This window comes from Diorhabda carinulata, chromosome 7, assembly GCF_026250575.1.
Source record: "Diorhabda carinulata isolate Delta chromosome 7, icDioCari1.1, whole genome shotgun sequence".
NCBI lineage: Eukaryota > Metazoa > Arthropoda > Insecta > Coleoptera > Chrysomelidae > Diorhabda > Diorhabda carinulata.
Window position 1 is genome coordinate 17614033 of NC_079466.1, and position 14260 is coordinate 17628292.

Genomic DNA, 14260 nt, shown 5'->3' on the forward strand with positions numbered 1-14260 from the left:
TCGTTTGTTACAATGTTTATTATATACATATATACATATTTTTTGTATTGTTATATTCACTCCAAAGAATGTGATAGCGTATTAAAACAAACACTATTTTAGTCGTTTGGCATTAAGAATGAATTATATAAGTATTTCAAATTTACAAATAGAGAAATAAGTGATAAATAATTTTTTACACGCCATTTAATTTACGTTTATTTACATAAAAACATTGCTGCAATGACATATGAAATACGAAACCAATGTATACATTTTCAAAGCAGCAATCTATACTCAGTGATGTAGAAGCGTACACCCAGAAGGAATCATTTTTTGTCCTTGGAATTTGGGTTATATCATGATCATATTTCAAACAACCTACGATTAACGTTTGATAATGTTTTTCTGAAGAAAACCAATTAGTATAGATATGTAGGTACCTTTGTTAAGCATCAGAAAATGACTAAATGAAGATATCACAATTTTTACCACGTTAACTATTTTGACAGAAATATAATTAAGGCCTAGGAAGATGTTATTTGATCCCATTGCGAAATAGTCCGCCTTTTTAACTATACTGCAGTAACACTCATGAGTGTGTAATGAGAAGAAATAAAATGAAGAAGACCAATTAATCAACCGAAGACCATTTAACTAATACGCACCGAATTGTTGATCAATGGTTTAAAAAGAAAAGAGGATACAAAGGCAGTTATGTATTGCTCTTCTCCTTGGTGAAGAAACTATAGATTGTTGTTATATCGTATTCAACGACGAATTTTATTCGGTAGAAACGTTATTGCTTATAATAACCGATTACCACTTGACAGTTGGGTATTATGTTAATGATCTCCACTGCCTTTGTTAAACGAGCGTCTTTATTTTTTAAGCTATATGTGATAATGATCTTGTATCTACGAAGTTAAGCTTGCTTTTAAGGATGTGGTAAAAGTACTAGCTTCGAGATTGCCTAACATTTTTCATAGTAAAATTTTTACCAAATATATATATTCATAGAATTACAAGGAAATTAACGTCAATAAATCATTCCTTCTGAGTAAAACACGTCACTGTTTAAATATATTTAGAAAAACGTTGTGCAAAGTAGAAATCAACTTTGCTCAGAAAACTGTTCGTTTTTTAAGTATGAACAAATTGAAAATAGAATTCAAGTTAGGTTGTTATAGTTTTGCCACACGTTTTTACAAAAGCCATTCAAATAAAGCTATAAATACTAAAAATCGTATATCTAATTCATGAAAAAAATATTATAAAACAGCTGCTTTTTTAAAACATCTAAATGGGACAGAAATAATGCTTTTATATTTATAAATCGATTTAAGAAGCTCTCAAAATCAATAATTCAAGTGAAATTAATCGATTCAGAGTTATTCCGCCCTCTTTAGAATTGCAATTGAACATAGGGCCTTATAAATTAATCATCTTGTTATTCTGCCCTGTAGAATTGAGTACCTGGAGGAACTTTATACCCGGGATAACTGAAGTTCAAAGCGTGTTGTTGAAAAAATGACGTATAATCCCGTTTAACTTTACGTGGCCTACACACAGGTCCTTTGGCCAATTCTAATCGTAGTCTATTTTCTTCTTCTGCTTGAAGTTTGACACTTTCTGGAGGCCATTTCAAGTCACCTCGGAGATGTTTGCCACCTTGAATAGAAAGGAAACTATTACTAGAGTTAATATTCTCTGTTTCTTCATATATCTTTTGCTTTACGTCTTCGGGAGGCCACTTTAAGTCTCCACGTAAATTTTTCGGATTGACTTTAACTATAAAAGGAAAACGGTCAATAAATATATCGTTCAAAAGTGAAAAATATTTTCAAATAAATAATGTTTATGAGGGTAAGATGATGATTCATTGCTATACAAGTTATATCACGACTAACCACGTGAGTCACAAATATTATGGGTGGCTGGCTTCACTTTAAATCTAATATTTAAAATTTCTTCTAATCCTGGCAATTTATCGACCTCAAACGTGTTAAATTTTATGAGTACGAGGGTTATTTTTTTTATGTAAGAACTATTTTATAAAGGAAGAGAACTTTATGTTCCTAAATTAAATTACAAAGTATTTATTTCAGTTTGCAATACAGTACCCATTCACATTTGTCAAACCATGAATTTGTAGATCTCATCATTAAATAACGCGGTTGGTGGACCGTTACACCAGTTGACATCATTTACCAAGCGGTTTCCATTAAGAAATTGAATTAGGAACAGATTATGTAAGTCAATTCTCTGCTCTGCTAACGTAATTCAAGACACTAAATCATCCAGATCTTTTTATTAATTAAAATTCTTCATTTCCTTATAAGAAATCCTACACTACTCACGCATATTTTCATCTTTTCTTACACTTCCATCTATTCCATTTAAAAGAATAATACAAGGCAACAAACGAAGCAGTTTAACCATATTACCAAGACTGGCAAAGATGTAATGGCGGCATAGTAGGAGATTGGCAGAGTGGATAACCTCGAACTGACGTCTCTTGATACAATGATCTCTGCAATGCGCAATTCTTATTTTAAACAGGCGTAATTTATTTTTCAGAAGTATTGGTCTTTTGAAACTCACCGTACATTAAAAAAGGTAAAAATGAACAGACAAAGCGACATGCTCACACGACCAGAGTGTGTTTCTAGTGGGTCTTTAAATAGAACCAGGAAGAGAGTTGTTACAACGAAAAATTTTAGTTCTTGGTGTAGTAACTCAAGTTATAGGGATCCCAAGAAAACTGATAACTATGATGAGACTGATTCTGGATAGAATTGAGATCAAAGTATTGTTGGAAACTTGAAACGAGAAATTAATAATTTCATAAAGTTTAGTCTTTCGAAAATCTAGTAGTGCTGATAACAAATACATATGATGAAACCAAAAAGTTAGAAAATTCCATTCCGAAGGGTTGAAGAACAATGTGGTCCCTAAAGAATATTCTGGGAGCAAAACTCAAAAGGACTATCCAAGGTAGCAAAGGAGATTAATTAGAAAAATTCTGGAAGGCATAAAATTGGAATATGATTCACGTGGAAGATATATACAGGCTGTTTCTATATTCGACCGACAACGCTCTATCACAGAGAGATCTCAATAAATTATTCATTTTGATATAGGAATATGAACCCTTACGGAGCTTAGTTGTTGAGATATAGGGTGTTCAAACTTTTAAATCAAATTGGTCGGGGTGGACCCAATTGGCCCAAGATCACCTGACGATTTTTTTATATGGGGCTATATGAAGTCCTTAGTGTGCGAAACAATAATCGAATTTGAACAGGATCTAATAGCTAGAATTCAAGGTGCGGTAAAAATCTTTCAATCCCATCTAGATTTCTACTGTAACTTTGACAATTTTGTTATTGTTGTAATAAAGTGAAGTTTAAATATAATTTATGGTATTATTATTTTTATTTTCGTTGCCAATTTTGTTATTATTGTAATACATTTTTGTTTTAAATTGAGATTATGAATAATTTTTATTTGTTTTGAACTACTTAATCACCGTTCTCTTTAGCTCCATAAAAGGTTATTAGTTTTTTAACTACAAATAGTCAGGCAATTTAAAACAAAATTGAAAAAAGAATTTGCTCCAGTGGCGTAAAAAATAGGGGGATAAATGTGACAACTAACCCTGGCAAGCCACTGGTTAAATTTTTCCCAAGTTTGCTTATGTCAAAATATTATTTTATTGAGGAGCATATGTATAACCAAATTTAAAAAAAATAAAGGTGATTTATGGCAAATTTTTTATTTTGAAATTAAATTTTGAACACCCTATATGTCAACAACTAAGCCCCATCAGGGTTCGTATTCTTATATCACAATGAATCATTTATTGAGATCTCTCTGTGGTAGAGCGTTATCGGTCGAATATAGAAACGTATAACGAACATAGTTAGATCCGAAAGAGTCAGATGATTGAGGCATGTGTATGGAATTAATGGAAACAAAATTGCCAAGAGAGCGAAAATGGAAGGAGAGGGAATTAGAAGAAGGAGAAGAAAAGGCAGGTGAGATAACATCAGATTTCAGAAGAGTGAAAATAACTGAGTGGGTATAAATGAAAGAGCTCAGATATCGATGGAGAGATGTAGTGACGAGAGTAGTTGAAGAAGAATAAAACAGAACTTAGAGAGTTCGACTATAGTTTGAAACATGGATTTCGTAAAATTACAATTCAGCGATTTAGTCATGGCCATTGAAGGCCTGGAGAGTTGTGATATTTATTTTGTATATAAAAGAGTTTCACTTCATTACAAATTGAATAATTGATTGATTAAGACCGATAGTTATTATTTTCGCTTCCATATTACCGCTTCTATAGGGACATAATGCGGTTCTTACTCTCAAAACAACCCTCGTAGATAGAACGTAAATCATAAATTTAGAAAAAAATTTGTTTTATTGTATCTTCACCGTACCCACTTTCTTAAATTTTCCGTACGAATCGCCAATTTTTTCTTCGGTCAATATCAATGTAATAATTAGTAGGACTAATTGGGTGATCGTTGGCTTCATAAAAGTAGTTTTCAGTCTATAACCTATAACCTACCTTCAATGAAATGAAAAGTTATTATGCTGGATACATACAAAATGGAATCATTTCTAAATTTAGATTTTTCATACGTTTTCTCGATGAAGGAAATCCTATTCAAATTCACCTTAAATCCACGTTGGTGATGTTAATTTTCGCGATAAAAGTAGGTCTCGCGGAAAAATTTTTGAACTTGTCAATTTGATTTATTTAACACCAGTGTCCGCATTTTTCTTTATCATCTTATAACAATTTAAACTTGTTTTCAAAGAGTGAAAAATGAATGTAACTATGGAATTTTGTAACTTTACATCGCATTAATGAGATATATTTTGTAATAAATGGAGTAGAAAATGTAACCTTTTAGCGTCGTCGTAGCTGGTTGAGATGTGAATATCGGAGACGGGACCTGATTGACTGGAACTTGCGAGCGAAGTGTGATAGACGTAGGTGGGGGTTCAACAAATTTTGATGCTGGCGGATTCGTCTGAAATGGAAAATATAATTTATTAGAAATTAAATCTTAAAACTTCAGAAATTAAAATGACTGGTAAGCGTATGAATTGTGTGAATAAATAAAGTGTGCGACAGCCAAATGATGTGTATTCCTATCTTTAATAATTGTTGATATTAATATAAAACTCAAAAAGTATCGACAAACTGAAAAATTGAATTTATAGAAATGTGTCACTGATACGTGGTCAACGATTTTCAAATCGCAAATAAACGTTATTATAACCGGATTCTAAATACAGATAAATTGAATATAAATCGATTTTATTAAATTCCAAACTCGTTCTCTTATTTTTATTCATGTGACGTAGTTATTAATTTGTCGTTTTTAAATTATTCAAATTTAGATGTAGGAAGGAGATTATGTTAGTCCTACATTTAACTTTTACAATGTCGGGTGTAGTTCAAAAAAGATTTTGCTAAAAGTCTTGCAAAAGCTTTTCGTTGATTAGAGAATCTCTAAAAGGATTTTTACTGACAAACCTTCGTTGACCCCCAAGATCCCTTCAAAGTTATAATAATTTTACTAAACACGTTCAAAAATATTGGTTCTATAGAAAAATGTTTCAATCAAGAAATGACTACAGGATCGCTAACACACTAGAAAAAGAAATGTTAGGTTATGTTAAACTATTTGAATCCTGTCGTGATATTTTAGGTCATAATAGCCAAAAGAATAGATTTTCGTAAAAAATGTATAGATCCTTTATCAAAGTGCTTCTTATGAGTTTTATTTTTTTGTTCGAAACTTTTGTCTCTAACATCAATATTTTCAAAGATATTTAGGAAAATTATTACAGCTTTGATGTTGGGAAGCAAACGAAGCTTTGTCAGTAAAAATGCTTTCAGAAAATATCTTCTCGAAGTGAGAAGACAATCTTTGGTAAAAATTTCAGCAATATATTATTGTTCATCTTTTTGGTGCTTTATTATTAATTTCAATTGTTTGAATCGAGAGCTGATCCCTTTAATTCACCCCCGACCCACTCACAATACAAAAATAGACCAAGATATGTTTTCCCAATATAGTCACCATTAAGATTAACACATCTTTTAACATCTAAAGATCGCTAGGAGCCATATCTGTAGAAAATGGCGGATACTGAACTAATTTGGAACTTCACTAAGCCATTATAGCCGTGGTAGTCGCAGATCTGTGAGTAGATGCGTTATCTTGACGCAAGATAACACCTGCGTAATTTCAACTCAAGTCCGCTTTAATCGCCTTACGTAATTTTTGGAACTTAATTGGCGTAATAAGTATCAGTGATCATTGCTTTTTATGCTTATTATACATTTCAGCATCTTCATAATGTCCATAGTAACTAAAATAATTTGCTTTGCCTTCTATTTAGGTACTGTGTTCAAGGCAACTGCTGATATCTCTTCGGGTTTGCTTCGTGCATGTGTATGTAGACAATTTTATCATGCTATGAAATCGTTTTTTTCTTGTTTCAGAGCAGGTTCTCCCTTCGCAATCTCCTTTATGTCTGTTTTCTCGTTTCACGAATGTAATGGTGGATTCAGGCCTCGTCTACAAATATGAATCGTTTGAAAAGTCTGAATCATTAAATCGCATCAATAACGCGGCACGTAACGCAAGGATAGCTTATGCATCTATAATTCTTCAGTCAATATATAGCGAATATGTTATTTTAATATGCCACTAGCCTTTTCTACCTTTCTAACCTTCGACCGACGGTTATAAGTACCGTTTGATGAATCTTTCTTATGAAATCGCTAGTAGTCATAGTGTTTGGCCGACAAGCTGAAACGGCCACGTTTGAATTCATCCATCAAAAATTTTAGGGTCATAAATAATGGTACTGGGTCTTTGTACACAGTATCCAACTCCTCTTCCATTTAGCGTAGCTATATTCCCTTTAAAAAAATATTCAGAACAGGTATATATCCGTTTTCTCCATTTTCAGAAATATCTTCACAACGACTCACTCATACGATTGGAACACAAAAGATAAATATCAAAACAACCCTCTATTTACTTCCTCTTCAACATTTTTATCTAAAATGTAGAAATGAAGTGCTCATAAGCTCAGCCTGCAATGCCAAAAAATATATAATCACCTTGGTTCTTTCTATGACTAAAATTTTTATGTGAGTAGTTGTCTGGCGTAATATCATTTTTCTATAAAGCTCTCTCCTACCTTGTATTTGTGCAATTTTATCATTTTTTTGGACAAGTTTGAGATGCAACTTACATTTATACACTGACAGAGTACGAGGAAATGACCATAATAGTCATTTCAATTTTATTACATAAATGTTGACAAATGAAAACAAAACTTTACAATGATGATCGGATATTACAGGTTAGAATGCAGTAGGCAGTAGGATTGGTGGAGATACAATGTATTTGGCCATTTTCAGTTCCTTGCTAAATTTCCTTTGTTCTATTGGTATCTGGAAGAGAGAAGCCACGTATCAAAAATTTCGCACTTATTAAGATCCAATTATTTGACAAATAACTTGTCCTGAAATTGACATAATATTTAAGATATTCCGCCGCAATCCGCTAGACAGCGGTAATAGTAAAGATGGCGACTGTTAGTCAGGAAGCATTCTAAGATTTACACTTTGTAATTACTACATCTGTAATTTCTGTGTAACGTACGTTTCAAGCGATAATAATATCCGTAGATATCATTAGTTGGAAGTTACCGCAGCCTTTGTTAAATGAAGAACCCCGGACGACGAAGATTGTATGTCGAATATTTGGATGGTTTAAAGGAAACACCGACAATTAAGTCTTTACCGTTTACAGTTGTGACATGCTCGAAAGCTTACAGACTACGGATTACGTGATAAGTTCTATATTAAATTGTTGTTGAATGATAAAATTTCATTGATCATGTTGCTTATCTCCTATAATGAATCGACTTTTCTTCCATATTAGTGCACATGTTAACACTAATAAAGTGGTATCTGAGACTCAAATAATCTTCTTGATATTATACAAATGCAAGTCCTCCAAAATTAATTTTCTTTGTGCTACATTCTGGCGAAAAGTTTATGTGTCAATTTTTGGTGAGGTAGATGTAAATGCTTCTTCTTATTTTGATGTACCAATAAATGGCTCTTCTCTCAGTTGAAAGAAGGTGAGTCGTAGAACTTTCTGCTCCGTCCCAATGGTGTGCCATTTCACTGGCATAACAATGTACGCGATTGTTTTAACGTCACTGTACCCGATCGCTGGATTGATCTAAAAGACCCTAATAACAAAGCTTGATGATTTCTACCCTTTGGGCTTAATAAGGATCGTTTATATTTTGGAATTGAGAAACAGAATTGAAGTAACTTTTGCAACAATTACTGAAGACACTTTAATCAACGGTTGGGAAGAACTCGGCTATAGACTTGATATGTGACAAATGGGGTTCACATGAATCATTTATAAAACTATTTAGATAATAAATATTCGATCACATATAAAAATGCTTAATGTAAATACTAATTAGCGCCTGTGATGCTGTATAGTTCGGCAATATATTTTTTTCCAAAGCAGAGATTAACTTATTTAGCGTTATTGAAGCCAATGAATATAAATATCTATATTCTACAAATTTTCTTGCTAAATATTAAATAGCAGGTTAAACCAAGTGATTTTTCAAAAGCGGATTTACGTAGGTTCAAATTATGTTAATGCTGATCTACGTTTGCAGGCAAATAATTAATTAGATTATATTGAAATTATTCTCGTCTCCTGTTAGTAGGATAATACGTTTACGATTCAACTATTTGAATTTCATTATAAATTGTATCATATTTTCAAAGAAATTTATTTATTATTATACAACTGACGAATCAATTGTAGAAATAGTACGAGATGTGGTAATTGAGTTCTTGGAATTTAGTCATCACTCGGAAACTTTCAACACTTTTTCAACATCTGCGTAACAAAACGATTTTCATTTTTACTTCAAATCTGTGTTACCTCGCTTGGTTAGTTTTTTTCTTAAGAAATGATTTTAGATTTCCATTAAGACGCATGGAAATGCTGGAAATTACATTAGATAGTAAATACTTTAGAAAGTTTTCTCCATGCCGGCGGTGAATATTTCCCCAACTAGAGGGTGGTAATTTTTTCGTTGACACTCACCGTGTGAATCGATAGAAAAAAGCATTCTAATCACAAACTATTCCATAGATTTTTTTCCGAAAAATAAATACTATTTGAGTTATTCGTGATTGAAATTTTGAAAAAATTGTGAAAAAGTTAGATATAACTGTTTCAAATATAAAAAGAAAGTTTTTTTGTTTGTAGATCTAATACAGACCGAGTTATGATTTATTAAAGGTGGAACTTATGTTTATGTAAAATGAAGATTTTGTAAACTTGAAAATTGATTGAGTTGAAAATGGTTAATTTTACGAAAAAAATCTATTGAATCTTTCTTAAAGAACTTCAAAAAACTATCCAAATAGGACTTTATAATACATAAAATGAGGGTTAAGCCAAAATTAAGATAGAATCTACAAGACTTTCTATAAAAACATGAATATAATATGGATTTGAATACATTCACTAAGGGTTGAGAAGCATTAATAGTACCCTAAAACATCATGCGATCTCTATTTTAATCCTACAGATGTTTTTTAACTTTCTAAATGCTTTAACTTTCATTTTATTGAATTTTGACAATAAGGGGTAGTTTTCACCCCTTAAAATAATTTGTGGATATTAGCATAGTGTAGGTTTTGAAGTGAAGGATAAATAGAACTTAATTCCAGAAGTTCATGCACATCCATGCGTCTTGATGGAATTAAGAGGTGATACCATATTCTTACCGTTGTTCACTGGAATACTACATAAACGTGATTCAATTTATAGTAAATTCTGAGAAAAAAACTTTTGGAAACACTTCGCAAATTGCAGTTGATAACTCAAAAAAAGTTTGTGTTAAAATCACGAGTATGAATGGGCGAAGCAGTTCAGAGAGGATCGTGAATCAGTAAAAGACGATCCTCTGGCTTGCCACCGCGAATATCAACTCTACGCACGCAGATCTAGTTGGCACCTAACCCTAACCAATCCTGCTTTATGTGGTGAGTTATCTACACAAGAATTGATTGAGCAAGATTTTAAAATGCTATAAGTCATAAGCTAATGTTTTCTAGAATGTTCAAATTTTTATATAAGAGTAACATAACGTCATATTCCAAGAATAATCGTGAAAATTATTATGAGGTTTTCTTTTTCTAGCGTTTCCATTCGTTTCAAATGTTTTTTATTCTACATTTGTTAACAGTAGATCGAGTTGTTGATTAATTGAACCATGTTCTTGAATTGTTCAACATCGATATTTTCCTACTGTTGGCTCCTCTTGTTTCATAAAGAATAACTGTATTCAGAACTTTATTTACCTTCCCCATCCTTCTTAGCACCTCTTGGTAACCCTTATCTTTTTAAGGTAGCCTTTTTATTTATGGACATAATAATTATGTCAACACCAAAACGAATCATCAAATTTGTGTAATAACTTTTGATTACCTATCAAATGATAGATTTGATAAAAGTTGAAACTAGGTTTTTTAAATAGATGAACCTTCAAATTATAAGCTACTAATACTAATATATTTATAGGATTTTCAGAAAAAAAAATCTGTAAATAAAGTACTAAGTGAATGAAAAAATGAGTACTATACTAAAAATAATGTGTATATATCATCACCAATTACGTCAACTAATATTCTAATTAAGTACATGATTTCCATGGTGGACGCCAAAATTTTTTGGACAAATTTTCAAAATATATTTATACCAGTAAGTGCTGAAACAATTTTTTACCACTTATCATGATAGATTATTTGGTAATTACGAACATATATACCGAAATGTTCACAAAAGAACTAGAGATCTTATAGTTTTAAAACCATGGGACTAAATTTCATTCCATTTGTCATAGTTTTACAACTCAGATAACTCCAATCATTGTTTGTAATTTACGTAAATCCGCTTTTATAGGAATCAACTAGCATATATTTAGTGTTTGGTAGCAAGTGTTTAATCATACCTGAACTGGACCACCTTGCCCGTAAGAAGACTGTAGAGAGGGTTCACGTTGCGGAGAGGGATATTGTGTAGGATTTGAAAAGTATTGACGTTGTTGTGCAGAATTTATTTCAGTAGATTGATACTGGTTGTATAGGTTTTGATATTGATCTTGCCTAGGGACCTGTTGGCCGTAATTAGTACTAAACTCTTGAACATTTTCGATATATTGCTGCTGTGTTGGTTGATATTGAGTTTGCCACTTCTTGGAATCATTTTGGTTCCAAGGAGATTGTTTTGGCGCATTGACTGGAGATTGTACAGGAGCCCAGCCTCTGTTGGCGACTGGAGCTTTATAACCCAAAGGACTTTGGTTAGACGAAGGAGATATTGAAGACGGTACACTACTTTGGGAAATGGATACGTCCAATTTCAAAGGAGCGTTTGATTTTGGTTGTTGGTAGCTAGAAGCTTGAAGAGGAGGATATCGGGGGCCACCCTAATGGAAGAAACGTGTGTGAAAATAGAATGTATTTGTTAATTTCAATTTGATTTATTATATTTGTTACTTCAAAGATGCTTTTATATGAAGAGCTATATTGGTTTTTTATTTTTTATTTTTTCAATTCTTGGACGTTTTGATATGTTTATGTTTCTAAATCGTCTTGATTTTGGGTTTCTGATCTAAAGTTAGTTTGTTTTGTAAGTTTCCAAAGAGTCAAAAATTTAACGTTTATACTTGCTTCTATCTGTATTTAAAAAATTATAAATAACACCAATTTTAAATCAGAAGAGTCCTAAAACCTGATTTGAATAACCATTTAAGAAGATTGTGACAATTTTTTTAGTTTTCAAATCAGCAAATACGGTAAAAATAAAGTAACGTATAAATTGGTCAATTCTTGAGATTATGTTAAGCTACTGAAGAGTAATATGGGATAACTTTACAGTGACGACGTCAGCAAATTTTTATATGGGAGAAACACTTCCTTTTGTCAAATTTGGGATTTGTTGAGCTGATTGAACACTTCATGGGGGTTGACTGACATTTTCCATCCTAGCAAAACAACATGATAAAGTTTTTTGATATATTCCTTTTATTGCTCAATCTTTTCTATGATAGTCACTATCACTTCTCTAGTCCCTCGCTCTTTGCTATCCACTATATTCACTGTTTTTTCGATTCAGGAATGTAATGGTTATGAATCGGTGCAAAAAGTCGGACTCATTTTGCTTGAGAGTTGTTAACGCTAGAGAAATGTTTATTCAAATGCGCTATTGGTTAACGCGTTATCCAAAGCGCGGATAACATACGGATACATAACTATTCAGGCAGTATCTGACAAATGTGTCATTTTTATATGCCGATTGCCTTTTCTTTGTCTGTAACCTCAATACGATGGTCATCCAGTCTCATTTTGTGAACTTTTTCGATGATATAGCAAGTTGGTTTCTGGACGTCTTGAACGCGTTTCGTCAGTCAAGCTGATACGGTCACGTTTGAATTCAGCTGCCCCGAATTTTATTACACTTACACATTTATTACACAGTGTCCTTTTTCCATTTTAACTAACATCCTGACAATAAATGACAATGAACTTTCCACACAACCATCGTATAATCCCTTAAACTCGTGAGAAATTATTCTTCAACGTTTGTAGCATAGATGTTATGCTTTGAGATTGAGACTTCTAGGTCAGAAATATTCTCAAATTCCAAATAAACTTATGAATCAAATTTTAATAGAAAGACATTCGGTAATATAGCTGACCATCTATTTTCCTGCATTTCTAATTTGTATTGAAAAAAATATTCAGACACTGCGAACCATTGATATGTGGATTAACTGAATCGAAGCCTGTTTAAGCTATTTGGTACACGTAGTTAAACATATTAGAAGAACGACAGAATACATTTTCGAAATATTGAAATTCGAAATTATTTCAGAGGTGAATAGTAGAATTCCTTTATTTTGATATAAGTGACATTTTGTAGGGTTCGCGCCGTGCGAGGACGACCAGATAACTTCTGCTTCATAACTTATCCAGTTGTGCGAAAAGAGGCAACCAACAAAGTATTGTGTTGGGATCAGGTTCCAAACCATTTCGTGGAAAATTGAACTCTGTGCGGAAAAGCTGTTGACCAGTAATAACAGAATCATTACTTTTGAAGAAATGTTCAACAACGAAAACGCGATGTGCTACGATCCACTGTGCCATTGATGCTAAAACTGGACAGTCCCTGCCCCTCCGCTCCGCTCCTCTCGCACCCATTATTCAACTCAAATTCATGCGATCTTTTGGCGCCACCCGTTATTTTACACACCTCATTTACTATCGAAATCCACTTTATCGGCGACTATGATAGATTTCTACCTGACCAGTGGTTCGCAGAGAATGGCACCAGCGTTCACTGGGGAATGTACCAAATAACATCGCTCTTTGACGTTTCAATCTCTAGCCCAAACGAGGACTGTTAAACTGCTCTAATGCGACGTAATGACGTCGAAACTAGACAGTAGTTACAGCCTCTCCTTGTAATTGCGAGCTATTGGGGATGTTAGTATCGACAAAAGGGTCGATTGACATTACTCTGTTCAGAGAAGTTGTAATAATGAATACATTTTCGAAATATTGAATTTCGAAATTATTTCAGAGATGAATATGAATAAGGTAAATGAGGTGGGTAAAATATATCAAAATAAAAGATTTCTACGATTCACCTCTGCAATAATATCCAACATCAATATTTCGAAAATGTATGTCGCCGTTTTTCAAAGGGGAAAGCCACTACTTTCCTGGCTGATGCGTCGATGAATATTGAAATACAACTCCTCTGAAGAGCGTGATGTAAATCGATCTTTTGGTCGATATTAACATCCCCAATGACTCGCAATTGCAGGAGATGGTGTAACTACTGACTTGTTTCGACGTTATTACGCCTCATCAGAGCAGTTTAACACCCCTCATTCGGGCTCGAGAGAAAAATTTGGATGTATTCAGTTCGATGATGTTGAATAAATATCACAATGGCAACAAGTTGAAGATAACACATCTGTAATTATTATTGATTCATTGTATGAAGAATACATGTATTCGAAATCACTCTTGAAAACTGATATGTTCTATCAAAGAGTTATCTGAATGCGAACGAGAAATAGGTACATTTATTTGAAATTTTTTGTAAAATTATGC

The 14260-nt window shown here is 32.8% G+C and overlaps 1 protein-coding gene across 4 annotated transcripts in view; it reads right to left on the reverse strand.

Annotated features, from left to right (window-relative positions):
• The window catches only part of LOC130896159 (uncharacterized), a 53631-nt gene continuing 39371 nt past the window's right edge, over positions 1 to 14260 (reverse strand). For 2 of the 4 annotated variants that reach the window (XM_057804056.1, XM_057804057.1), the window contains 3 exons: positions 11089 to 11565; positions 4904 to 5030; positions 1 to 1650 (listed from right to left, as the gene is read on the reverse strand). In XM_057804056.1, the coding sequence (XP_057660039.1) occupies positions 1430 to 1650; positions 4904 to 5030; positions 11089 to 11565 (825 nt within the window). In that variant the 3' untranslated portion in view covers positions 1 to 1429. Of the gene's footprint in view, positions 1771 to 4903; positions 5031 to 11088; positions 11566 to 14260 lie in introns of all 4 variants that reach the window. The other 2 variants (XM_057804055.1, XM_057804054.1) reach the window with 1 other exon arrangement.